This window comes from Stegostoma tigrinum, chromosome 47 (assembly GCF_030684315.1).
Source record: "Stegostoma tigrinum isolate sSteTig4 chromosome 47, sSteTig4.hap1, whole genome shotgun sequence".
NCBI classification, from domain to species: Eukaryota; Metazoa; Chordata; class Chondrichthyes; order Orectolobiformes; family Stegostomatidae; genus Stegostoma; species Stegostoma tigrinum.
Window position 1 is genome coordinate 6,592,359 of NC_081400.1, and position 26,408 is coordinate 6,618,766.

Genomic DNA, 26,408 nt, shown 5'->3' on the forward strand with positions numbered 1-26,408 from the left:
AAGCCACTCCCCCTGCACTATCCCATCATTATCCATATGCTTATCCAAGGACTGTTTAAATGCCCCTAATGTGGCTGAGTTAACTACATTGGCAGGCAGGATGTTCCACACCCTTACCACTTTCTGAGTAAAGAACCTGGCTCTGACATCTGTCTTAAATCTATCACCCCTCAATTTGCAGCTATGCCCCCTTGTACAAGCTGAAGTCAACATCCTTGGAAAAAGACTCTCACTGTCCACCCTATTTAATCCTCTGATCATCTTGTATGTCTCTATTAAATCCCCTCTTAGCTTCTTTCTCTCCAATGAGAACAGACCCAAGCCCCTCAGCCTTTCTTCATAGGGCCTGCGCTCCAGAGCAGGCAACATCCTGGTAAATCTCCTCTGCACCTTTTCCAATGTTTCCACATCCTTCCTGTAATGGGGCGACCAGAACTGTACGCAATATTCCAAATGAAGCCGCACTAGCTTTTTGTACAGTTGCAGCATAACATCCCGACCCCGGAACTCCATCCCTCTACCAATAAGACCTAACACGCCATAAGCCTTTTTAACAGCACTATCAACCTGGGTGGCAACTTTCAGGGATCTATGTACATGGACACCAAGATCCCTCTGCACATCCACACTACCAAGAATCTTTCCATTGACCCGGTATTCTGCCTTCCTATTATTCCTCCCAAAGTGAGTCACCTCACATTTATCCGTATTAAACTCCATTTACCACCTTTGAGCCCAATTCTGAAGTTTATTCAAGTCTGTCCGCAACCTGCGACATTCTACCACACTGTCCACCACTCTACCGACTTTAGTGTCATCTGCAAACTTACTAACCCATCCACCTATGCCTGTGTCCAAGTCATTTATAAAAATGACAAACAACAGTGGTCCCAAAACAGATCCTTGAGGCACACCACTAGTGACCTGACTCCAGGCTGAATATTTTCCATCAACCACCACTCGTTGCCTTCTCACAGAAAGCCAGTTTCTAATCCAAACTGCTAAATCTCCCTCAATCCCATGCCTTTGTATTTTCTCCAATAGCTTACCATGTGGAACCTTATCAAAGGCTTGACTGAAGTCCATGTACACCACGTCAACTGCCCTTCACTCATCCACATGCTCGGTCACTTCTCAAAAAACTCAATGAGGTTTGTGAGACACGGCCTGCCCTTGACGGATCCATGCTGACTATCTCAAATCAAATTGCTGCTTGCTAGATGATTATAAATCCTATCTCTTATAATCCTTTCCAAAACTTTTCCTATAACAGACGTAAGGCTCACAGGTCTATAATTACCTGGGTCATCCCTACTGCCCTTGAACAAGGGCACAACATTTGCAATCCTCCAGACCTCTGGTACTAAACCTGTAGACAATGAGGACCCAAAGATCAAGGCCAAAGGCTCCGCCATCTCTTCCCCAGCTTCCCAGAGAATCCTCAGAAAAATCCCATCTGGCCCAGGGGATTTATCTACCTTCACACCTTCTAGAATTGATAACACCTCCTCCTTACTAACTTTAATCCTTTCAATTCTAGAAGCCCGTAACTCAGTCATCTCCTCTACAGTATTCTCCTGCTCCTCCAGTGAAAACAGATGAGAAGTAATCATTTAGTACCTCTCCAATCTCCATAAGGTCCACACACAACTTCCCACTTCTGTCTTTGACTGGCCCTATTCCTACCCTAGTCATCCTCTTATTCCTCACATACCTATAGAAAGCTTTAGGGTTCTCCTTTATTCTACTTGCCAATGTCTGCTCATGTCGCCTCCTTGCTCTTCTTAACTCTCTCTTTAAATCCTTCCTTGCTAGTCTGTAACTCCATCGCCTCATCTGAACCATCTTGTCTCATCGTCACATAAGCCTCCTCTTTTGCTTAACAAGAGATACAATTTCTTTAGTAAACCACGGCTCCCTTACCTTATCGCTTCCTCCCTGCCTGACAGGGACGTACCTATCTGTTCCTTAAACCAACTCTACGTTTTGATTGTCCCCATCCCCTGCATTTTTCTAACCCATTCTATGCCTCCTAAGTCTTGCCTAATTGCATTACAATTGCCCTTGCCCCATCTACAACTCTTGCCCTGTGGCATGTTCCTATCCGTTTCCATTGCTAAAGTAAACATAACCGAATTATGGTCACCCTCTCCAAAGTGCTCACCTACCACTAAATCAAACACCTGGCCTGTTTCATTACTAAGTACCAGATCCAGTGTGGCCTCCCCTCTTGTCGGCCCTTCGACATACTGAGGCAGGAAACCCTCCTGCACACATTCGACAAAAACTGATCCATCCGACGTACTGGAGTTGTAGCATTTCCAGTCAATGTTAGGGAAGTTAAAGTCTCCCATAATGACCACCCTGTCCCTTTCAATCCTGGCCAGAATAGTTTTGCCGATCCTCTCCTCCACATCCCTGGAACTTTGCGGGGGCCTATAAAAAAACTCTCAGCAGTGTTACCTGTCCTCTCTTGTTTCTGACTTTAGCCCATACCACCTCAGTAGACGAGTCCTCATCAAAAGTTCTTTCAGCCACAGTTATACTGTCCTTGACTAACAAAGCCACACCTCCCCCTCTTTTACCATCTTCCCTAACCTTAATGAAAGATCTAAACCCTGGAACCTGCAACATCCATTCCTGACCCTGCGCTATCCTAGCTGTTTAATGTTGTAAAAAAAAAGTGCCTTGTGACAACGTGGTTGTCTCCCTATCTCTGGGCCAGAAGTTTCTGGTCCTGCAAAGGTGTTTCATAATATGTCAGAGCAGGTTAATTAAGAACATTCACAGTGTCACCCTTGGCTAAGTGGATAGCACTCCTGCCTCAGTGTCAGAAGATTGTAGGTTCAGATCCTACCTAGGGGCTTTAACAAATAATCCACACTGACACAAAAACAAAGTTGCTGGAAAAGCTCAGCAGGTCTTACAGCATCTGTGAAGGATAAAAGAGTTAACGTTTCAGTTCTGGTGACCCTTCCTGAAACCCTTTCCTCTGGGTGCTCCAGTTTCCTCCCACAGCCCAATGCTCTGAGGAATGGTCACTGGACCCGAAATGTTAACTTTTTTCCTTCACACATGCTGCCAGACCTGCTGAGCTTTTCCAGCAACTTTGTTTTTGTTCCTGATTTACAGCATTTTTTTTAAACCACACTGACAGTCCACTAAATGTGTTTTCCATCCTTACTGTTGGAGATGCTGTCTTTTGGATGAGATGTTAAACTAAGATCCTGTCTACTCCAGCAGGTGGATGTAAGGTGTGCACAGTACTATTAAAGAGTGGGTAGCCCTCTCTGTGCCCCATTTGTGTGCAGAAATTGGCTGTGGTGTTTCCTACCTCGTAATGGTGATGGCACTTCAACGATCCTTTGGCTAAAATGCACTTTTTGGGCATCTGGTATTGAGAGGGGCAGTAGAAATAATGGCTTTTATTTTATAAAGAAGTAAATGTGTGTTATGTGCCATTCAGCCTCTATCAGGCCCAGTGGATATGCACAAAATACCAGTCCCCCTTCACCTTGATGATTTCTCTCCCCACTCATCAGCAGAAGGAGGTTCAATTCCCTGGAGCCAATAGGTGTTTAAGTAAGGGGGCGGCATAGCTTTTAGCACTGCTGCCTCACAGTGCCAGGGTCCTGGGTTCAATTCCCGCCTTGGGTGACTATCTGTACGGAGTTTGCACATTCTCTCTGTGTCTGCTTGAGTTTCCTCCTGGTGCTCTTGTTTCCTTCCACAGTGCAAAAATATGTAGGTTAGGGTGGATTGGCCAGACTATATTGTCCATAGATGTGTAAGTTAGGTGGAGTAGCCATGGGAAATGCAGGATTACAGGGATACGATAGGGGGTGAGTCGGGGGGGGGGGGGGGGGGGTGCTCTTCAGAGGATTAGTGTAGACTTGTTGGGCCAAATTGTCTGTGTTTCCACACTGGAGGGATTCTGTGCTATTCTGTAATGGCACCTGGATATTTACCTGTGAATCTAGTTATGCAGCTTGTGTGGCCTCATAGGTCTGAATGACTAGAATCTGACTTAACTGTTAATTCTTTGAATTTGTAGATTGGACTCTAGGATGGAGGGTAGATGTGTTGGAGCTGAGGCCTAATCCATGTCTGCTTTCAGGATTGGGGGCCGTGGTGGAGAACAAATTGCATTCCCAGTTCCTTAGTCCTGCCTTGTTTTTGGATGAGAGCACCCTAAATGTGCACATTCTGTAGGGAAGCACTGCCATAGAAATCTCAGTAAAATGAAACCATTTGCAGCACAAGCTTTGAGGAAAGGGCTGAGGAATTCATGGATCAGTTAGATCTCATTCCGCTATGTTGCTTCCTTACACCCCTTGATTTGCTGTGGGCTGGTCAATAGCGGACTTGTGTCTCCCACCTGCTAATGCTGTGTCTGTGTACTCTGCCGATATGCTTTTAGATGGATGGAGGCCTGCCTAGGTGAGGAAATTCCACCAACTACCGACTTGGAAGAAAGCCTGAGGAATGGAGTGATTCTGGCTAAACTGGGCCATCGCTTTGCACCAGAGGTTGTCCCAAAGAGAAAAATCTACGACCCAGAGCAGCTGAGGTACAAGGTATGGTGGATACTGTCAGATCATCTCATCAGTCTAATGGACTCTACTCTGGGTACCAAAGGCACTGAGAAACTTGCATCTTGTTTTCATTGTATATGGTACATTTTATTGCCCAACTAAACAACAAACTAGTGCATACGTAGGATCATAGAATCCCTACAGTGTGGAAGCATGCCATTCAGCCCATTGAGTCCACACCAACTCACAGCCCGCCCCTACCCTATCACTGTAACCCTGTATTTCCCATGGCTAATTCACGAAGCCGGCAATCCCTGGTCACTATGGAGCAATTTAGCATGGCCAATCCACCTTAACCTACATATCTTTGGACTGTGAGAGAAAACCGGAGCACCTGGAGGAAACCCACACAGATATTTGGGGGGGGGGAGAGAGAGAGAGAGAAATGTGCAAATTTCACGCAGTCGCCTGAGGCTGGAATTGAACCCAGGTCCCTGGTGCTGTGAGTGCTAACCAGTGAGCTGCCCCTGCAATAACATTTTCTTAGTGATCCTGTATGCCACAGTGATACTCCGGTGGCAGATCCGCCTATCACCCAAGTGCCTAACTAGATCATTCTTCAATGCCTCTGTGTGCTTGCTGTTTATATCTTTCTTGCTATGGTCTTGTGCCATATAGAGTAAGCCCATTTAGTTTCTTTGTAATTACCTTGCTGCCTTCCAGTGTGACAGTGGTTCCGTTCCTTTTTCAGATGTCTCCTGGCTTGGCCCCTTGCAGAAATCTGTAGGGTCATGTTTAAATCAATAAAGCCAATTTGACTCCACTTTCCCTTCCCCAGCTCTGTTATCAATCTCTAGGGATCTAGAAATATGTGCGTAAAAAACAAGGGTTTGTGCCATTACCTACCTCACCTCTCACCCCCTTACCCACACCCAATCTACACATAGTTCAACACAAACTTAATTTATGTACATATGAACATGTGAGCTGGGAGCAGGAGTAGGCCACTCTGCCCTTTGAGCTAGCTCTGCCATTTAATGAGATCGTGGATGATGTTATTGTAACCTCAACTCCACAATCCTGCATTTAAAAATAAAATATTACTTTATTTAAGACAATTTTAAGGTGAATATTTTTATTTCTTTGAGGGTGGGATCTGTTCGGAGCCCTCTTCCTCAAAAGATGGTGGAAGCAGAACCTTTAAATGTTGGGAATGTGGAAGTAAGGCCATCATTACCTTGATATTGAGGTCCACTGTTGGTATCTAATTCAGTTAATTAGATGTTAAATACCTGGGAGTTAAAGGTAACAAGACAAACAGCTAGGAACTGTTGTATTCAAATGTATAAATGGAGAGTCTGCCAGGAGGTGGCTGAATGCGTGGTTTGTTGAAAGTTTAAACTCAGGATGTGAGTTTGCTCACTGAGCTGGAAGGTTAGTTTTCAGACGTTTCGTCACCATTCTAGGTAACATCATCAGTGAGCCTCCGACGAAGCGCTGGTGTTATGTCCTGCTTTCTATTTATCTGTTTAGGTTTCCTTGGGTTGGTGATGTCATTCCCTGTTCTTTTTCTCGGAGGATGGTAGATTGATTTTGGAGCCAATGTGTTTGTTGGAGTTCCGGTTGGAATGCCACGCTTCTAGGAATTCTCGTGCGTGTCTCTGTTTGGCTTGTCCTAGGATGGATGTGTTGTCCCAATCAAACTGGCGTCTACAGGAAAACAACACATACGGACCAAATACTGAACTACGGTGCAACCATCCCAACACTCACAAACGAAGCTGCATTAGAACATTATTCCAACGAGCCACCATACACTGCAGCGCAGAGGAACTACGAAGAGCAGAGGAAAATCACCTATACAGCGTATTCAAAAAGAACGGGTACCCAATGAACACAGTCCGCCGATTTCTCAGCAACAAACCCAAACAAACAGACAAAACGGACCCAGAAACCATAAGCACTCTCCCCTACATCAAAGACATTTTCGAAATGACTGCCAGACTCCTCGGACCTCTTTGGCATCAGGGTAGCCCACAAACCCACGAACACACTAAAACAGCAGCTAATGAACTTAAAAGACCCTGTACAGGCAACAAGCAAAACGAACGTCATCTACAAAATACCTTGCAAGAACTGTGACAAACACTACATTGGACAAACTGGCAAGAAGCTAGCCACCAGGATACATGAACATCAACTAGCCACAAAACGACATGATCCACTATCACTCGTATCCTTACATACAGATGAGGAAGGACACCACTTTGATTGGGACAACACATCCATCCTAGGACAAGCCAAACAGAGACACGCACGAGAATTCCTAGAAGTGTGGCATTCCTACCGGAACTCCATCAACAAACACATTGATTTGGAGCCAATCTACCATCCTCTGAGAAAAGAACAGGAAATGACATCACCAATGCAGGAAATGACATCACCAACCCAAGGAAACCTAACCAGATAAATAGAAAGCGGGATATAACATCAGCGCTTCATCAGAGGCTCACTGATGATGTTACCTAGAATGGTGACGAAACATCTGAAAACTAACCTTCCAGCTCAGCGAGCAAACTCACATCCAGAACCTCAACCTGAGCTACAAATCTTCTTAACTCGCTAGTTTAAACTCAAACGAGAAAGTGTATTGCTTGTACTTTATCTAAGAATTCCAGTGAACAATATCCGTGCTTTCTCAACCTGTGTCTTCTTGCAGGCAATGGGGCTGAATTTCAGACATACTGACAATATCAACTGTTGGCTGAATGCATTGGCTAAGATTGCCCTACCATCGGTACAGTACAGGACATTCCTCTATTTCTGTCGATACCTTTCTAGTATTTATCTTAATTAGCGCAATCTTACTTTGAAGTGTTGCATACATGTACCCAAATCTTTTCATCTTTTAATCTTCTCTGAACTAGTTTGAATGAACACTGATCATCTGGCCATCCATCCCCTTACCTTTAATGAGACCTTGATGTGAACATCAAGGCTGTTGTGTTTGCTTACATAAGTGATTAAAATGATTTGTTGTTTGTGAAACACTTTGTTTCTAAGGGTGATGATAATACCATTGTAATTATTTTTAATCAAACTGCTCAGGAATGTTATGAGACAGCTCTGGAGTAGGTAAGATTTGAACTTGGGCCTCCTGGCCCAGAGGTGGAGATGTTACCATTGTGCCACAAGAGACCTTATTTGCTTGTGCTGCCTTAAGCAAGTTGACACCTGCATCAGGGTGGCAGATTGTATCTCAGAATACAGTGAAGTGAATCGTAAATATTAGGAATTAAATCCAAATGCTTCCTTTACAAATCTCAGAAGAAATGTACTTTTACTGTACTCTGAATGTAAGAAGGCTGATTTTCGCTGTGCAGACAGGCCTTCAGCCAGATTCTGAGAGATTTATGAAATTAGACTGATGGCAGACAGGAATTCTCACAAGTTTTCGTTGCTGAAAGATATAATTACTCTACGTAAAAAAGGAACAATATCTGAAATAAAACTCAAACTGTTGGAGGCACACGGCAGTTCAAGGGGAACAGTTTCTCCTTTTTGTTCTGACAAAGAATTTATGTTCAGGACGCCTTTTCTCCTTACAGATGCTGCTGACCCTTTCTATAAATCAATTAATGGGCTGTGGGATGCGATCGGGAAGGAGCATCCTTGCAGTGCTGGATTGTAGTCCAGCAACACTCTGCTTTCTGCCGTCTTCTCTTGCATTGATTAGAAGACTCACTCGCTTCCCTCCAGAGGCAGCACAAAGAGTGCTGGCTTAGTCAAAGGGTCAATCACAAGGGGATATAATTTTAAGATGAAAGGCAGGAGGTTTGGAGGGGATTTGAGAAAAAATATTTTGTTGTAGGTGTCTGGAATGCACAGCCTGGGGGAGAGGTAGAGGTGGGAAAACTCGCAGTCTTTAAAAAGTACTTGACTGAGCACTTGAAATATCATTAAATTCAAGGCTATGGGCCAAGATCCGGAAAGTGAGACTAGTATAGATGAGAATAGATAGACAGAAGGGCCTGTTCTGCACTGTATTATATTATAACACCGGGTGGGAATTGTGTGCCTCACAGTTTCACTCATCGTTAAAATATAGGATGTGCTACCTACACTACAGTTGTGACTAAACTGGAAATGAAGTTTATGGCTGCGAAGTGCCTTGGGGTTGTGAAAGGCAAAATGGATATGCAAGAGAAAATGGGAACTGCAGATGCTGGAGAATCTAAGAAAGCAAAGTGTGGGACTGGATGAACACAGCAGGCCAAGCAGCATCTGAGGAGCACAAAAGCTTCTGATGAAGGGCCTAGGCCCGAAACGTCAGCTTTTGTGCTCCGACGATGCTGCTTGGCCTGCTGTGTTCATCCAGCTCCACCCTTTGTTATCTTGGATATGCAAGAGTTTCTTTGTCGATGACACCTTGTAAGAAAGCCATCTTTAACTGCCTCATTTCTTTGTAGATATTTTACCCAGAAACCACAGATATCTATGACAAGAAGAACATTCCCCGTGTCATTTATTGCATTCATGCTTTCAGGTATCGTCCTCTCTTTCATTTTGTGCAAGTAAACACCCTGTAGTGTTGCACGTGCTGTGTCTGGCCATGTTTCAGTTATAGGAATGCCCTTGCTATCATTCTCTCTGTCTCTCACACACTGTCTCCCAGCCCGCCCCACATGATTCCTTTCCAATTTCCTCCTGCTGACGTGAAGAGCACTGTCCTGCTTGACCCCTTGTCGTCCCTTGTCACGTAAAGAGTACAGACCTATTTGCTTCACAGACATGTAGGAATTTGAGTTTTCCTTTCCGCTTTCAGCCTCTACTTGTTCAAACTGGGCCTAGCTCCGCAGATACAGGACCTGTATGGCAAAGTGAATTTTACAGGTAAGATGGGGGTTCGAGTAGCTCTGACACCTGATGTTTACCTATCTGAACTAGTGTGTTTGTTCTTCTGCTGTCCACTACGTTGTTAGAAGTGAAATGCCTTTTATTTTGATATCTGACCAACTTGTCAACCTGACGGACCACAGCACAGATACTTGTCTCCTAGCAGTTCGTGGGAGTTTGCAGTGTTCACATTGGCTGCCACGTTGCAGCTGTAACCGTTTTTCAAAAGTACTTCATCAGCCATGAAGTACTTTGGGACTATCTTGAAACCAGAAGGGGTGCTATTTAAATGCATATTCTTTCCACCTTTCATTTGAGTCCAGGTCAGTGGGATTTGGCATTTGTTCTCTGGGTATCTTGTCCCAATGGCTCAGGCAGCGCGTGGAAGCAGGGTAACTAATTTGTGAGTGAAGGACAAGGGAGGGGACATGTCCCTTAACCAACATCAGCAAGGAATTGTGGATAGTGAACACCAGGAACATTGGCTTATTCTTATCCCACTCACCAGCCCGGGCACTGAAGTACTCGTCGTCATAGTCTTGTACACGTGGAAACAGACCCTTTTATCCAACATGTCTATGCTGACCAGATATCCTAAATTAATCTAGTTCCATTTTACAGTATTTGGCCCATATCCCTCTAAACTCTTCCAATTTGTGTATCCAACCCGGTGCCTTTAAATTTTTATAATTGTACCAGCCTCCTTCACTTCCTCTAACAACTCGTTCCATACAGGCATCATCCTCTGTGTGAAAAAGTTGCCCCTTGGGTTCCTTTTAAATCTTTTCCCTCACACCTTAAACCCTATGCCCCCTAGTTTTGGATTTCCCTACCCTGGTGAAAAGAAAGGCTGTTCACCCTATTCATGCCTGTCATGATTTCATAAACCTCTACAAGGTCATCTATCAAACCTCCGACACTCCAGAGAAAATAGCCCCAGCCTATTCAGCCTCTGCATATAGTTTGCATTCAAGCAACATCCTTGTAAATCTTTTATGCACCCTTTTGGGTTTAACAACATCTTTCTTATAGCAGGGAGACCAGAATTGAATGCAGTATTCCAAAAGAGGCCTAACCAATGTCCTGTACAGCTGCAACATGACATCCCAACTCGGATACTTTGCACTGACGAATAAAAGCAAGTTTACTAAATGCCTTCTTCACCACCTGCTACTCCACTTTCAAGGAACTGTGAACTTACACTCCAAAGTCCCTTTGTTCAGCAAAGCTCCCCAGGACCCTACCATTGAGTGTGTAAGTCCTACATTGGTTTGCCTTTCCAAAGTGCAATATTTCACATCTATCTAAATTAAACTCTGTGTGCCACTCCTCGGCTCATTGGGCCATCTGGTCAAGGCCCTGTTGTGCACTGGGGTAACTTTCTCTTTCCACTACACCTCCCATTTGGGTTTCATCTGCAAACTTATTAACCATTCCTCTTATATTCACATCCAGACTATTTAGATAAATGACAAAAAGCCGTGGATCCAGCACCAATCCTTGTGGTACACTGCTAGTATGGGCCTCCAGTCCGAAAAACAATCCTCCACCACCAGGCTCTGACTTGTGCCTTTAAGCCAACTTTGTATCCATGTGCTCTTACCTTGCGAACCAGCCCGTTGTGCAGAACCTTGTCAAATGCCTTGCTGAAGTCCCTCGAAGTTGTTTATTTAATTCTTTGTCAGATTATGGCTAAGAGCAGCATGGAATGCTCCTCACTAATTACCTCTCGAGAAGCTGCCTTCCTGAACCACTGCAGCCCATGTAGTATTACATGCAGAGCTAGGTTAACAATGGGGTTCCAGGATTCCGGAAGTCAGAGCTGCGCAAGGGCCTTTATAGTCTCGTAGCTGGTAAGAAAATTGGGAGGAACACCAGCGTCAAATTTCTTGTGAGCTGTTGGAGCTGCTTTGAAATTGGTCTTGGTTTGCTGATGTCCAATCACTTCTTCTCTTGCAGAAGAGGAGATCAATAACGTGAAAACCGAGCTGGAGAAGTATGGGATACAGATGCCTTCATTCAGTAAGATTGGTGGCATTCTGGCCAATGAGCTGTCAATTGATGAAGCAGCAGGTAAGATTTGGACATTGGGCAGATTTGCAGGGACCAGATGTGGGGGTCCCTGGCGAATTCGCTATTTATAACCCACCCCTCACTGCCCTTTGAGAAGTTGCTGTGGTTTGTGTTGTGCAGGAATACCCTCGTTGCCTTTAGGGAGGAAGTTCCAAATGATAGAGGAATGGCCAATATGTTTCCAATTTGGAATGTTATTTGGGGCTCAGGGGAATTTGGTCGTCCCACGTGACTGTTGTCTGGGACTTCTGGGGGCAGGGGATTGCGGATTTGGAAGGTACTATTGAAGGAGCATGGTGCAATGCATCTTGAGGGTAGCTCAGATTATCATTGTTTTCTACTCTAGTGTGCAGTGGATTACCAACATAGACTATATGGATCAAATGCTCTGTTACTGTGATGTAATATGTACGTATGACAGTGGTTAGCCCTTGCCATGCTAATTTTCTGTTGCAAAGTTGGTTATTTTAAAAAACACATCAGTGGCATCTTTCTGGTAATGAAATGTTACGCATGGGGCAGTGTCAACTTTCATTTGCTCCTTGCTGTCCCAGTCGTATGGGTTTTAAGAGGTCAGTTTTGCACAGGGTTGTCACACTAGCAAGAGTTTCCACTTTGCGGTGACACTAAATCCTTGTTTCAGACTCCTGGTTTTCCACCCAGCATGGAGCATCTCTCCAAAGCAAAACCTCTGTGGAGTCTGCTAGGATTATAGTGGAACAGCAGCTTTAAACAGTTCTGTTGCCAGCACCAAGCAGTACTAAATTCAAGTGTCACCATTGGACTTGAAGTATGGCCTTGAGAGAGTTCGTTCTGAGCTTGTAAGTTGTAACTGACCAAAATTGTTCCCACAAATTAGAATTATCCCAGTCCAGAGAGCGACTGAAGTGCCTGTAAGAGGTCTGTAACCTGGGGGCGGTCATTGATCTTGGAGTCTGACATTTATTTTAAACAGCAGCTTGTTGCAAATTACTGGATCCACTTTCGCCTACTTTGTGTCATTAATTCCCTGAAGCCTGCACGTAATACATGGATTCTCATTGATTGCAGCTGGCATGGTGGTAGTTGTACAGTATACACGCAACTTAGGAGTTTGTAAGCTAGCCCGCTTGAAATTTCAGTGTTGGTTTTCCCCTTCTTCTGAAGGTCTACATCTCTGCTGGGGCCAATGCAGCTCAGGATGTCAGGAAGCAGGTTCAGGAAGGGACAGGTGTTCTTATTCCTTCATGGGATATCAGCATCACTGACTGGCTGAGTATCTATTCGTGATTGCCTTTATGAACCTGGAGGTGAAACACTACAGTCCATGTGGTGCAGGAACAGTACAAGGCTGTTCGGGAGGAAGTTCCAGGATTTTGACCCAGCTAAACTGAAAGAATGGCTGATATATTTCCAAGTCAAGATGGTGTATGGCTCAGAGGCAAACTTCCAGGGAATGGTGTTCTCATGTATCTGCTGCCCTTGTCCGCTGGAGGTAGATATTCCAGAGTTGAAAGGTACTGGTGAAGGACCCTAGGTGAACAATTGAAGTATTTTCTGTAGATAGTAGATAGGGTGATGGTCTGTTATCGTTGCGTTGCTGGTGGAGAGAGTGAAGGTGGTGGATGTGGTGCAGATCAAAAAAAACTGCTTTGTCCTAAATGGTGTCAATCTTCTTGAGTGTTGATGGAGCTGCATTCCAGACAAGTGGGGAGTCTTCTATCACACTTCTGACTTGTGCCTTGTTGATGGTAAATCGGCTTTGGAAAATAAGAAGGTTAGTTTCCAGTTATAAGGCTGGTCCAGTTCAGTTTCTGGTCAATGGACCACTAGGATGTAGAGAGTGGATGATCTAATGATAGTAATTCTATTGAATGTCAAATCCTGACCCTGTATGTGTAGATTTCTATTGATAATGGTTTTCCTTGTGTTCCTTAAACACACAATCCTCAATCTCATACTACAGCTCCATGGTCTTGTATCTTTAGGTCAGGTCTCTACCTGTCACACTCTTGCACTTGCTCTTGTGCTTTCTTTTCCACACTCCCCCCGCTCCCTCGCCCGTCATTGTTGTGCTATCATGCTCTTGCTCTCTCTTCCCCCTCCCAGTTTTTGCATTATTTTTCCTCTCACTCACTCCTATCTAACATACGAGAGTTGTAGCAAATGGTGGCACTTAATACACATCTTTTATTTATTTACCAAATCCCAAACCCTGAAGCTATGCTCCCTCATTGCTGACACATTTAACCCGCACTTGGTCTGACAGGTGTACTGCCCAGCATTAACTGACTAAAACTAGATGCAGCCCTTGGGGGGGCCATGTTGTGCCAAACTGTCCAGTTTTTGTGGGTCAGTATCACGCTGCTGACCTGGTGTGTCTCTGTTGGAGGGGCTGCTTGTGAGCCCAGTCTCTAATGTTTTAGTGAATTGATCCAGGTGGTTTGGTCGTCCTCTTGGTTTAGCCTAGGCTCACTGCATTCTCCCCGCTTCTCTCTCTTGTCTTCACTCATAGTGCACGCTGCTGTGATCGCCATTAATGACGCTATTGACCGAGGGCTGGCAGCACAGACCATGATGGCGCTCCACAATCCAAATGCCATGCTGGTGAACCTTGTTGATGGCTTAGCCCTGGTTTACCAGGAAATGCTGCACCAAGCCAAGAGTGAGAAGGCTGCCAGTGCCAGGAACCGAGCAAATGTGGTGAGCCATCCTTTGCGAATCACCTTGGCAGTCTTGCCTGATGTTTGTTTTTGTTTCCTTCTGTGGTCTTTTGGGTCTGCACTCACTCTTTCCCAACGGAGAGGGAAGTCGGGAGACCCCACCCTACCACCCTCACTTCTCCTGTCCCCATGCTATTCTTGTGACTCAATTGCAGGGGAGAGTGGGCAGCCGGTTCCTCAGCAGATTGTTTCTGTTTTGGCTGTCACGCTCCCCCCGGTACTAAATTTAGATGAGTAACTTATTTGACTCCAAGTTATAATCCAACAGATTTATTTTAAATCTTAAACTTTCGGAGTGCTGCTCCTTTGCCAAGTGAAGCCCTCTTCGCATGATAAAGGAGTCGTGCTCCAAAAGCTTATGATTTTAAATAAATCTGTTGGGCTATAACCTGGTGTCATATGACTCTTGACTTTGTCTGTCCTAGTCCAACACAAACAACGCCACATTATATGTGCAAGTGTTTCACAGAGTCTTACAGATGGAAACAGACCCTTTTGATTCAATCCGACCTGCCGAACAGAATCCCAAACTAAACTAGCTCCATGTGCCTGCACCATACTCCTCCAAATCTCTCCCATTCATATACTTGTCTAATTGTCTTTTAAATGTTGTAACTGTGCCCACATTCACCACTTTGTCATGAAGTTCGTTCCACACGTGAACCACCCTCTAGGTACAAAAAAAACTTCATGACCTTTTTTAAATCTCTCACCTCTCACCTTAAAATTATGTGCCCCCGATCTTGAAATCCCTCATTCTAGGGAAAAAACACTCACCATTAACACTATCTATACTCCTCATGATTTTATAAACCTCTGTAAGGTCACCTCCTAACCTCCTCCTCTCCAGTGAAAAAAGTCCCAGCTTATTCTGGCCTTTCTTTATAACTCTCAAACCTTCCATACGCGGCAGCATTCTGGTAAATCTCTTCTGAACCCTATCTAGCTTAATAATGTGACAGGGTGACAAGGTAAAGTGACAAAATCTGAGCCAGCTAGGTCCTCCAGCCCTCCCTCTCTCCCTGACTGGTGTGTGCTGTTATTGCACCAGTCCTATGCAGTATATTCCCCAGCACCGATTGTACTAAAATACATATTTCACTGAGATCAGCCAGTTGCACTTGCTACCTTTGAGTATACACAAAAGTTTCGTTCACAACATTAATTTGTATTTTTTTATTCATTCCTGGGACATGGGTATCACTGGATAGGCTAACATTGCTCTTTCCTTGTTGCCCGGGGACAGTTAAGAATCAACCACATTGCTGTGGTAGGGAATCACTTGCAAGCCAGACCTGGTAGGATGACAGAATTCCTTTCCGAAAGGGCATTAGTGAACCAGGTGGATTTTTCCAACAATCGACTGTTGTTTCATAGATCATGGAATCCCTACAGTGTGGAAACAGGCCCTTCAGCCCAACAAGTCCACACTGATCCTCCGAGCGGCTCACCCAGACCCATCCTCCCCATAACCCACCTAATCTCTGCATCCCTGAACACTATGGGCAATTTAGCATGGCTAATTCACCTAGTCTGTGCATCTTTGGACTCTGGGAGGAAACCAGAGCACCCGAGGGAAACCCACGCAGGCACGGGGAGAACATGCAAACTCCACACAGACAGTCACCTGAGGGTGGGATCGAACTCAGGTCCCTGGCGCTGTGAGGCAGCAGTGTTAACCACTGACCCACTGTGCAGCTCCATGTCATTAGACTCTTGATTCCAGATTTTAATCAAGTTTGAGTCCCAACAATTGCAATGGCAGGATTCAAATCCAGGTCCTCCAAACATTGTCTGGATGACTTGTCCAATAACAATATCACCAGACCATTGCCTCCCTGATCACTGAAGGAATGCTGCACCTTCAGAGGTGCTGATCAACCTGTGGGGAAAGGGGGATGTTATTGATCTTACGTCGGATCATAGAGGTTTACAGTATGGAGATAGGCCCTTTGGCCTGACTTGCACATGCCACCCAGTTTTTACAATTAATTTAGTCCCGTTTGCCTACTTTTGGTCCACATCTCTCCATACCTATCCTATTTTCCCAGGACTGTAAGAAACTACAGAAGGTTGTGTGCACAGCTCAGACCATTACAGATATCAACCTTCCGTCCATTTACACATTTCATTGCCGTGGAAAGGCTGCCAACATCATCCAAGACCCATTCCACCCTGGGAATGTTCTCCTACAACCTCTTCTGTCAGACAGAAGGTACAGAAGCTTGAACACATGCACCATCATGTTTCAGAACAGCTTATTCCCTGCTGTTATTAGACTGATGAATGGATTGTCTTACTTCAAATAATGCTGATCATGCTAATGTTGATCTTGTCTAGCACACAGCATGTGCATAACCTGTATGCTTCTGTCAGAGTTTTTTTTCCACCCTATACTCTGTGTGTTCCTTGCTTACAATGATCTGCCTGTACTATTAGTAAACAAAGCTTTTCACTGTACTTAAGTACACGTGACAATAAATAAAGCAAGCAATGTTTCTTAAGCTTCTCTGCCATTACATCTCGCAGCCTGTTCCTGACACACTCAACACAGTGTTTTAAAAAAAAGCAAAATTGCCCCTCTCTACCCCCTCATCTTAAATAGTCTGTTAGCTCAGTTGGCTGGACAGCTGGTTTGCATTGCAGAATGATACCAAAGCGAGGGTTCGATTCCAGCACTGGTGAAGGTTACCATGAAAGATTCTCTTTCTCGATCTCTTCCCTCGGCTGAGGAATGGTAACCCTCTGGTTCACCCACCAGCAGTTGTCTGTTTCTAATGAGACAGCAGTTTTGTGGTCTGTCAGTATAATGTCTTTACCTTTATTTAAAAAAAGGGGGGTAACTTTAGCTTGAATTTCTCCTCCCAATGAAGTCTCCCAAGATATTTTCTCATCAACCTGTTCAGTGATTTTACTGTACACCTCTGGAGCAGGTGGAACTTGAACCAAAGCCTCCTGGCTTAAAGGTAGGGACATTACATCAGGCCTCCCAACTAAAACCAGACTCGTTCAACTCAGCTGTTACAGAATGGCTGCTTTGTCTATCTATGTAAAAATTGGAGTCAAAATTAATTGTGCAATTTACTTTAGAGTGTGACGTAACCGCTTCTTTAAACACATTGATTAGCAAATATCTAATACTGATGCATGGGTAATTAGACAAATTATTATGGCTTTCGCTTGTCCTTCCTGGGTGTTTATTTTCATCCTCTTCTGTTGTCCGAGGCATGTTTAATTCTTGTGCATTCAGTTCAGCTTGTGCTACTACATCGATCTGAAATCTGTGCTTCCCTGAGGTCGCTCAGCTGTTTATCTATTCTGCAGTGCAAATCAGAGCCCTCCGAGGACAAGGATGTGTATGAGGAACTCTTGACACAAGCTGAGATTCAAGGCAATGTTAATAAAGTCAATGGTAAGTGTGGAGTATTAAAGGACTTATTCTCTGGCTTGATGACTTGACGTGAGGGTCAAGCCTGCTCCATTTTACAAAAGCAATTCTTCTTGGCGGGGGTAACAGGGGACAGTTTCAAGCGAACTCCTCACACCAAATCCTGTGGGATTAGGTGGGACACCTGTAGTGCTTTCTGAGAAGAAATAGATATTTGACTGAATAAAATAACCCAGGATTTTGGAAGTTGAGGGTGTAGACTGTTGGCTCTTGAGGGGAGACAGTCATCAAATGGAGTAGAAGGCAAAGAATGAGTGCTACATACGGGTCACTCTGCCTTGGACATCCACCCTCTCCCCACGGATTGCAGTGGTATTTTCCAGACTTACTCTTTCTCTTATTCCTTTGATAGCTGACTCTTCCTAACTTTGGAGTAAGTCATAATTTATCCATAGCCCTTCATGCAAGCCACCCCCTGTCCTTGGCCAGTAATTTATCTCTTGCCCAATGTTTAACAGTAGACAGTGATCGTATTGTGGAATCTTGTTATGCCCATATCAGCTGCTGTGCTTATTGCGGCACTGAGCAGTGAGTGCCCGTCAAGTTGTGTCTCATGGGCTATAAAGTGCTTTGGTGGATTCTGCAATGGTGAAACTTGTTCCCTTGGAGAAGTTCCTTTATCCCTTTAGTTCCGCCTTTTGTTTTCCTTTCTCATCCTAAAATACTCTCATAAAGATCCATTCGACTTTCTCATTTCTTTTTGTTCACTTATTGGATGCGGACGTTGACAGTTGGGCCCGTATTTATTGCCAGTCTCACGTTGCCCTTGAGAAGGTGGTCGTGAGATGCCACCTTGACCGACCGTAGGGTGTGTGGTGTTGGGACACCTGTAGTGCCGTTAGGGAGGGAATTCCAGGATCTTGACCCAGTGACACTGATATACTTCCACGTCAAGATGGTAAGTGGCTTAGAACATAGAACACTATAGCGCAGTACAGGCCCTTTGGCCCTTGATGTTGTGCCGACCTGTGAAACCAAACTGAAGCTCATCTAACCTACACTATTCCATTATTAACCATATGTTTATCCAATGATCATTTAAATGCCCTTAAACTTGGTGAGCCTACTATTGTTGCAGGCAGGGCATTTCATGCCCTCACTAATCTGAGTAAAGAACCTACCTCTGGCTTCTGTCCTGTGTCTATCACCACTCAATTTAAATCTGTGTCACCTCGTGCTAGCCATCATCATCTGAGGAAAAAGGCTCTCACTGTCCGCCCTATCTAATCCTCTGATCATCTTGTGTGTCTCTATTAGGGTCACCTCGTAACCACCTTCTCTCTAACGAAAACCGCCCCAAGTCCCTCGGCCTTTCCTCGTAAGACCTTCCCTCCAAACCAGGCAACGTCCTGGTAAATCTCCCCTGCACCCTTTCCAACGCTTCCATATCCTTCCTATAACACAGTGACCAGAACTGTACACAATACTCCAAGTGCGGCCGCACCAGTTTTGTACAGCTGCGACATGACCTCATGGCCTCGAAACTCAATCCCTCTACCAATAAAACCTAACACACCGTATGCCTTCTTAACAACCCTATCAACCCTATTCCAAAGTGAATCACCTCGCACTGTTCCACATTAAACTCCATTTGTGACCTCTCAGCCCAACTCTGCAGCTTATCTATGTCCCTCTATAACCTACAACATCCTTCCGCACTATCCACAACTCCACTGACTTTATTGTCATCTGCAAATTTACTAACAGGGCTATTGTCTTACATCAACATGTGTTAATGCTGCATTCGACTCCCCTCTGCTGTTCTTCTCTGTGATGCTTGCATTTTTGTCTCTCAGTGCACGCAGCTCTGGAGTATGTTGATGCGGCACTGGAGAAGAGAGATGTGCAGGCTCTATACTCCGCGCTACAGAGCGAGGCTTTGGCCCTTCACGAAGTTAACCGGGAGAACACAGAGTGGTATATGGAACAGCTCATGATTGACCGAGAACAGAAAGCACTGGTATGAAATGCTCGATATGATTTACCTTCCTTGTACTTCTTTGTGGGTGTGTTGGCATATATTCTCCAAATTTGGCATTTTAAGCAAGGTGTGAAATATTATTCACCTAATATAATTATAAAGCGCTAACTAAAATACTGTGCTTAGTCACTTACTGTAAGGTGCTGGTTTGTCCAGCCCCAGTACAGTGAATATCATATCATTTAAATTTGACTGTGTGCAAGCCAGGAGCAAAGATGATGATTGAAATGGCAATTCACAAGATCAGTGCAGTGTTGGGTTGACCACTTAGAATGACTGCAGAATATTACAGTGGAGAGGAATGGCTATTTGGCTCATTGCGGATTTTGGAAGTTCCTTGAAAGAGCTATATTCATTCCCCACAATCCTGCAAGCCCCCTGCCTCTTCCACTATTTGTCAGATTTCCCCCATTTTGAAAATTCCTCCTAATTCTGCTTCTGATGTGCCTTCAGGCAGTAGGTTCCAGGCTATAACAACTTGCTGCATCTAATAATGAATTCTCCTCTCCTCGCTCTGGTTCTTTTCTGCTGCTTCTCTTTGATCTGTGTCCCTCTGGCTACTGACTGCCAACTGCCAGAAACAGCCTCTGCTCATCTCTTGTAATGTTCATAATTATGTACCTCAATGAAATGCATTGTTGGCTCTGCTTCAAGATCAGTGCACACTAAAATTATAAGTCCCTTTTGATGCCCCCCACATCTTACTTCCTATCGTTTGCTCTTTATCTGGGCATTCTATAGTTCAACTGTATCATAATATCTGATTTTTTTTGTTCTCCTACCATTCCGAATAAAAAGTTCACAAATCTGTAACTAGCAGTCTTTTTCTTTAATAAAGACAAAATATGAAATTGGACTCTCTCCAGTCTCCTGGTATATACTTGGCACATCAGAGATTCAACGAGTACGGTCTCCATGGAGTCAGCAATTTTCCTGACTCTCTCAGGATCTATTAGGCCTGGCACCATGCCTTCCTTCAGCCAAACTTTAAGAATCTGCATCCTTTTATCTAGTTTGGCATTGTGCACCTGCTGTTAGGATTAATTTCCTCGCTGGAATCTAACAAGATTGACCAAGCTGAAATCTTAATGGCCTGTTGTGTTCTTTGGCGATTTGCTCTCGCTCCCTCGCGCCCCCCCCCCCCCTCGGGTCGTGCGCCCTCTCCCCCCCGACCCCTCGGTCGCGCGCCCTCCCCCCCCCCCCCTCGGCCGCGCGCCCTCCGCCCCCCCCCCTCGGCCGCGCGCCCTCTCTCCCCGCATGCCCCCACATTCTCGCTCTCTCTCTCGTTCGTTCGCGCGCACTCGTTCATCCGCGCTCACTCTCGCTAGCTCGCTCACTTGCCCCCCCCCATCCCCCCCGCCACCGCTCGCTCGTGCCCCCCACCCCGGGCTGGCACGCGCCCCCTCTCCCCTGCCCGGCTCGCGCCCCCCTCTCCCCTGCCCCGCACCCCACCCCCCCTGACCCCGCCTCGCTCGCCACTCTCCCCTCCTCGTTCACGCTCTCTCGTTCACTCTTGCTCTCTTCTCTCTTCTGTCGTTCGTTCGCGCTCTCTCTCTCGATCGCTCTCTCTCCCTCGTGCTCTCCCTCTCTCTCTCTCTCTCTCTCTCTCCCTCCCTCCCTCCCTCCCTCCCTCGCGCAATCTCTCCCTGCCTCATGTGCTCTCTCTCTCCCTCCCTCCCTCGTGTGCTCACTCTCCACATTGCGCGCGCGCGCTCTCCCCCCCCCCCCCCCCCCCACCCGGGGCGCTCTCTCTCTCCCCCACCCCCCCGACGATCTCTCTCTCCCCTCCCCCCCCCCCCCCCCCGCTCTCTCTCCCCTCCCCCCCCCCCCCCCCCCCCCCCGGCGCGCTCTCTCTCTATCTCTCTCTTTCCCCCCCCCCCCCCGGCGCGCGCTCTCTCTCCACCCCCCCCCCCCCCGGCGCGCTCTCTCCCCCCCCCCCCGGCGCGCTCTCCCCCCCCCCCCCGGCGCGCTCTCCCCCCCCCCCCCCCCCCCGGCGCGCTCTCTCTCCCCTCCCCCCCCCGGCGCGCTCTCTTCTCCCCCTCCCCCCCCCTGCGCGCGCGCTCTCTCTCCTCCACCCCCCCCCCCCCCCCCCGCGCTCCCTCTCTCCGGTGCGCTCTCGCGCTCCCTCTCTCCGGTGCGCTCTCTCGCTCTCACTCCGGTGCGCTCTCTCGCTCTCCCGCTCCGGTGCGCGCTCTCGCTCTCCCGCTCCGGTGCGCGCTCTCGCGCTCCCTCTCTCCGGTGCGCGCTCTCGCGCTCCCTCTCTCCGGTGCTCGCTCGCGCTCCCTCTCTCCGGTGCTCGCTCGCGCTCCCTCTCTCCGGTGCTCGCTCGCGCTCCCTCTCTCCGGTGCTCGCTCGCGCTCCCTCTCTCCGGTGCTCGCTCGCGCTCCCTCTCTCCGGTGCGCTCCCTCTCCGGTGCGCGCTCTGTCTCCGGTGCGCGCTCTGTCTCCGGTGCGCGCTCTGTCTCCGGTGCGCGCTCTCGCTCCCGCTCCGGTGCGCGCTCTCGCTCCCGCTCCGGTGCGCGCTCTCGCTCCCGCTCCGGTGCGCGCTCTCGCTCCCGCTCCGGTGCGCGCGCTCGCTCCCCGCTCCGGTTGCGCGCGCTCGCTCCCGCTCCGGTGCGCGCGCTCGCTCCCGCTCCGGTGCGCGCGCTCGCTCCCGCTCCCTCTCCGGTGCGCTCTCGCGCGCTCCCTCTCTCTCTCCGGTGCCCGCTCGCGCGCTCCCTCTCTCTCTCCGGTGCCCGCTCGCGCGCTCCCTCTCTCTTCCCGGTGCCCGCTCGCGCGCTCCCTCTCTCTCTCCGGTGCCCGCTCGCGCGCTCCCTCTCTCTCTCCGGTGCCCGCTCGCGCGCTCCCGCTCCCTCTCCGGTGCGCTCTCGCGCGCTCCCGCTCCCTCTCCGGTGCGCTCTCGCGCGCTCCCTCTCTCTCTCCGGTGCCCGCTCGCGCGCTCCCTCTCTCTCTCCGGTGCCCGCTCGCGCGCTCCCTCTCTCTCTCGGTGCCCGCTCCGCGCGCTCCCTCTCTCTCTCCGGTGCCCGCTCGCGCGCTCCCTCTCTCTCTCCGGTGCCCGCTCGCGCGCTCCCTCTCTCTCTCCGGTGCCCGCTCGCGCGCTCCCTCTCTCTCTCCGGTGCGCGCTCGCGCGCTCCCTCTCTCTCTCCGGTGCGCGCTCGCGCGCTCCCTCTCTCTCTCCGGTGCGCGCTCGCGCGCTCCCTCTCTCTCTCCGGTGCCCCGCTCGCGCGCTCCCTCTCTCTCTCCGGTGCCGCTCGCGCGCTCCCTCTCTCTCTCCGGTGCCCGCTCGCGCGCTCCCTCTCTCTCTCCGGTGCGCGCTCCCTCGCGCGCTCCCTCTCTCTCTCCGGTGCGCGCTCCCTCGCGCGCTCCCTCTCTCTCTCCGGTGCGCGCTCCCTCGCGCGCTCCCTCTCTCTCTCCGGTGCGCGCTCCCTCGCGCGCTCCCTCTCTCTCTCCGGTGCGCGCTCCCTCGCGCGCTCCCTCTCTCTCTCCGGTGCGCGCTCCCTCGCGCGCTCCCTCTCTCTCTCCGGTGCGCGCTCCCTCGCGCGCTCCCTCTCTCTCTCCGTGCGCGCTCCTCGCGCGCTCCCCTCTCTCCGGTGCGCGCTCGCGCGCTCCCTCTCTCCGGTGCGCGCTCGCGCGCTCCCTCTCTCCGGTGCGCGCTCGCGCGCTCCCTCTCTCCGGTGCGCGCCTCGCGCGCCCTCTCTCTCTCCGGTGCGCGCTCCCTCGCGCGCTCCCTCTCTCTCTCCGGTGCGCGCTCCCTCGCGCGCTCCCTCTCTCTCTCCGGTGCGCGCTCCCTCGCGCGCTCCCTCCCTCTCTCCGGTGCGCGCGCGCTCGCGCGCTCCCTCTCTCCGGTGCGCGATCGCGCGCCCTCTCTCCGGTGCGCGATCGCGCGCCCTCTCTCCGGTGCGCGCTCCCTCGCGCGCTCCCTCTCTCTCTCCGGTGCGCGCTCCCTCGCGCGCTCCCTCTCTCTCCGGTGCGCGCTCGCGCGCTCCTCTCCTCCGAGTGCCCCGCTCGCCACCGCGCTCCACCTCTCTCCGGCCGCCCTCGCGCGCTCCCTCTCTCTCTCCGGTGCGCGCTCCCTCGCGCGCTCCCTCTCTCTCTCCGGTGCGCGCTCCCTCGCGCGCTCCCTCTCTCTCTCCGGTGCGCGCTCGCGCGCTCCCTCTCTCCGGTGCGCGCATCGCGCGCTCCCTCTCTCTCTCCGGTGGCTCCCTCGCGCGCTCCCTCTCTCTCTCCGGTGCGCGCTCCCTCGCGCGCTCCCTCTCTCTCTCGGTGCGCGCTCGCGCGCTCCCTCTCTCTCTCCGGTGCCCGCTCCGCGCGCTCCCTCTCTCTCTCCGGTGCCCGCTCCTCGCGCGCTCCCTCTCTCTCTCCGGTGCGCGCTCGCGCGCTCCCTCTCTCTCCGGTGCGCGCTCGCGCGCTCCCTCTCTCTCTCCGGTGCCCGCTCGCGCGCTCCCTCTCTCTCCGGTGCCCGCTCGCGCGCTCCCTCTCTCTCTCCGGTGCCCGCTCGCTGCGCTCCCTCTCTCTCTCCGGTGCGCGCTCCCTCGCGCGCTCCCTCTCTCTCTCCGGTGCGCGCTCCCTCGCGCGCTCCCTCTCTCTCTCCGGTGCGCGCTCGCCTCGCGCGCTCCCTCTCTCTCTCCGGTGCGCGCCTCCCTCGCGCGCTCCCTCTCTCTCTCCGGTGCGCGCTCCCTCGCGCGCTCCCTCTCTCTCTCCGGTGCGCGCTCCCTCGCGCGCTCCCTCTCTCTCTCCGGTGCGCGCTCCCTCGCGCGCTCCCTCTCTCTCTCCGGTGCGCGCTCCCTCGCGCGCTCCCTCTCTCTCTCCGGTGCGCGCTCGCGCGCTCCCTCTCTCTCTCCGGTGCGCGCTCGCGCGCTCCCTCTCCTCCGGTGCGCGCTCGCGCGCTCCCTCTCTCTCTCCGGTGCTCCCTCGCGCGCTCCCTCTCTCTCTCCGGTGCGCGCTCCCTCGCGCGCTCCCTCTCTCTCTCCGGTGCGCGCTCGCGCGCTCCCTCTCTCTCTCCGGTGCCCGCTCTCGCGCGCTCCCTCTCTCTCTCCGGTGCCGCTCGCGCGCTCCCTCTCTCTCTCCGGTGCCCGCTCGCGCGCTCCCGCTCCTCTCCGGTGCCCGCTCGCGCGCTCCCTCTCTCTCTCCGGTGCCGCTCGCGCGCTCCCTCTCTCTCTCGGTGCCGCTCGCGCGCTCCCTCTCTCTCTCCGGTGCGCGCTCCCTCGCGCGCTCCCTCTCTCTCCGGTGCGCGCTCCCTCGCGCGCTCCCTCTCTCTCTCCGGTGCGCGCTCCCTCGCGCGCTCCCTCTCTCTCTCCGGTGCGCGCTCCCTCGCGCGCTCCCTCTCTCTCTCCGGTGCGCGCTCCCTCGCGCGCTCCCTCTCTCTCTCCGGTGCGCGCTCGCGCGCTCCCTCTCTCTCTCCGGTGCGCGCTCGCGCGCTCCCTCTCTCTCGGTGCGCGCCTCGCGCGCTCCCTCTCTCTCTCCGGTGGCTCCCTCGCGCGCTCCCTCTCTCTCTCCGGTGCGCGCTCCCTCGCGCGCTCCCTCTCTCTCTCCGGTGCGCGCTCGCGCGCTCCCTCTCTCTCTCCGGTGCGCGCTCGCGCGCTCCCTCTCTCTCTCCGGTGCCCGCTCGCGCGCTCCCTCTCTCTCTCCGGTGCCGCTCGCGCGCTCCCCGCTCCCTCTCCGGTGCCCGCTCGCGCGCTCCCTCTCTCTCTCCGGTGCCGCTCGCGCGCTCCCTCTCTCTCTCCGGTGCCCGCTCGCGCGCTCCCTCTCTCTCTCCGGTGCGCGCTCCCTCGCGCGCTCCCTCTCTCTCCGGTGCGCGCTCCCTCGCGCGCTCCCTCTCTCTCTCCGGTGCGCGCTCCCTCGCGCGCTCCCTCTCTCTCTCCGGTGCGCGCTCCCTCGCGCGCTCCCTCTCTCTCTCCGGTGCGCGCTCCCTCGCGCGCTCCCTCTCTCTCTCCGGTGCGCGCTCCCTCGCGCGCCTCGCTCTCTCTCTCCGGTGCGCGCTCCCTCGCGCGCTCCCTCTCTCTCTCCGGTGCGCGCTCCCTCGCGCGCTCCCTCTCTCTCTCCGGTGCGCGCTCCCTCGCGCGCTCCCTCTCTCTCTCCGGTGCGCGCTCCCTCGCGCGCTCCCTCTCTCTCTCCGGTGCGCGCTCCCTCGCGCGCTCCCTCTCTCTCTCCGGTGCGCGCTCCCTCGCGCGCTCCCTCTCTCTCTCCGGTGCGCGCTCCCTCGCGCGCTCCCTCTCTCTCTCCGGTGCGCGCTCCCTCGCGCGCTCCCTCTCTCTCTCCGGTGCGCGCTCCCTCGCGCGCTTCCCTCTCTCTCTCCGGTGCGCGCTCCCTCGCGCGCTCCCTCTCTCTCTCCGGTGCGCGCTCCCTCGCGCGCTCCCTCTCTCTCTCCGGTGCGCGCTCCCTCGCGCGCTCCCTCTCTCTCTCCGGTGCGCGCTCCCTCGCGCGCTCCCTCTCTCTCTCCGGTGCGCGCTCCCTCGCGCGCTCCCTCTCTCTCTCCGGTGCGCGCTCCCTCGCGCGCTCCCTCCTCTCTCGGTGCGCGCTCGCGCGCTCCCTCTCTCTCTCCGGTGCGCGCTCGCGCGCTCCCTCTCTCTCTCCGGTGCGCGCTCGCGCGCTCCTTTCTCCGGTGCGCGCTCGCGCGCTCCCTCTCTCTCTCCGGTGCGCGCTCGCGCGCTCCCTCTCTCTCTCCGGTGCGCGCTCGCGCGCTCCCTCTCTCTCTCCGGTGCGCGCTCGCGCGCTCCCTCTCTCTCTCCGGTGCGCGCTCGCGCGCTCCCTCTCTCTCTCCGGTGCGCGCTCGCG

General features: G+C 51.1%; 1 protein-coding gene across 2 annotated transcripts in view; it reads left to right on the forward strand.

Annotated features, from left to right (window-relative positions):
• The window catches only part of iqgap3 (IQ motif containing GTPase activating protein 3), a 151,949-nt gene that overhangs the window by 7,682 nt on the left and 117,859 nt on the right, over positions 1–26,408 (forward strand). For both annotated transcript variants that reach the window (XM_048525688.2, XM_048525689.2), the window contains exons 3-10: positions 4,421–4,577; positions 7,255–7,332; positions 9,005–9,081; positions 9,361–9,428; positions 11,391–11,504; positions 13,999–14,186; positions 17,531–17,618; positions 19,451–19,614. In XM_048525688.2, the coding sequence (XP_048381645.1) occupies positions 4,421–4,577; positions 7,255–7,332; positions 9,005–9,081; positions 9,361–9,428; positions 11,391–11,504; positions 13,999–14,186; positions 17,531–17,618; positions 19,451–19,614 (934 nt within the window). The remainder of the gene's footprint in view (positions 1–4,420; positions 4,578–7,254; positions 7,333–9,004; positions 9,082–9,360; positions 9,429–11,390; positions 11,505–13,998; positions 14,187–17,530; positions 17,619–19,450; positions 19,615–26,408) is intronic.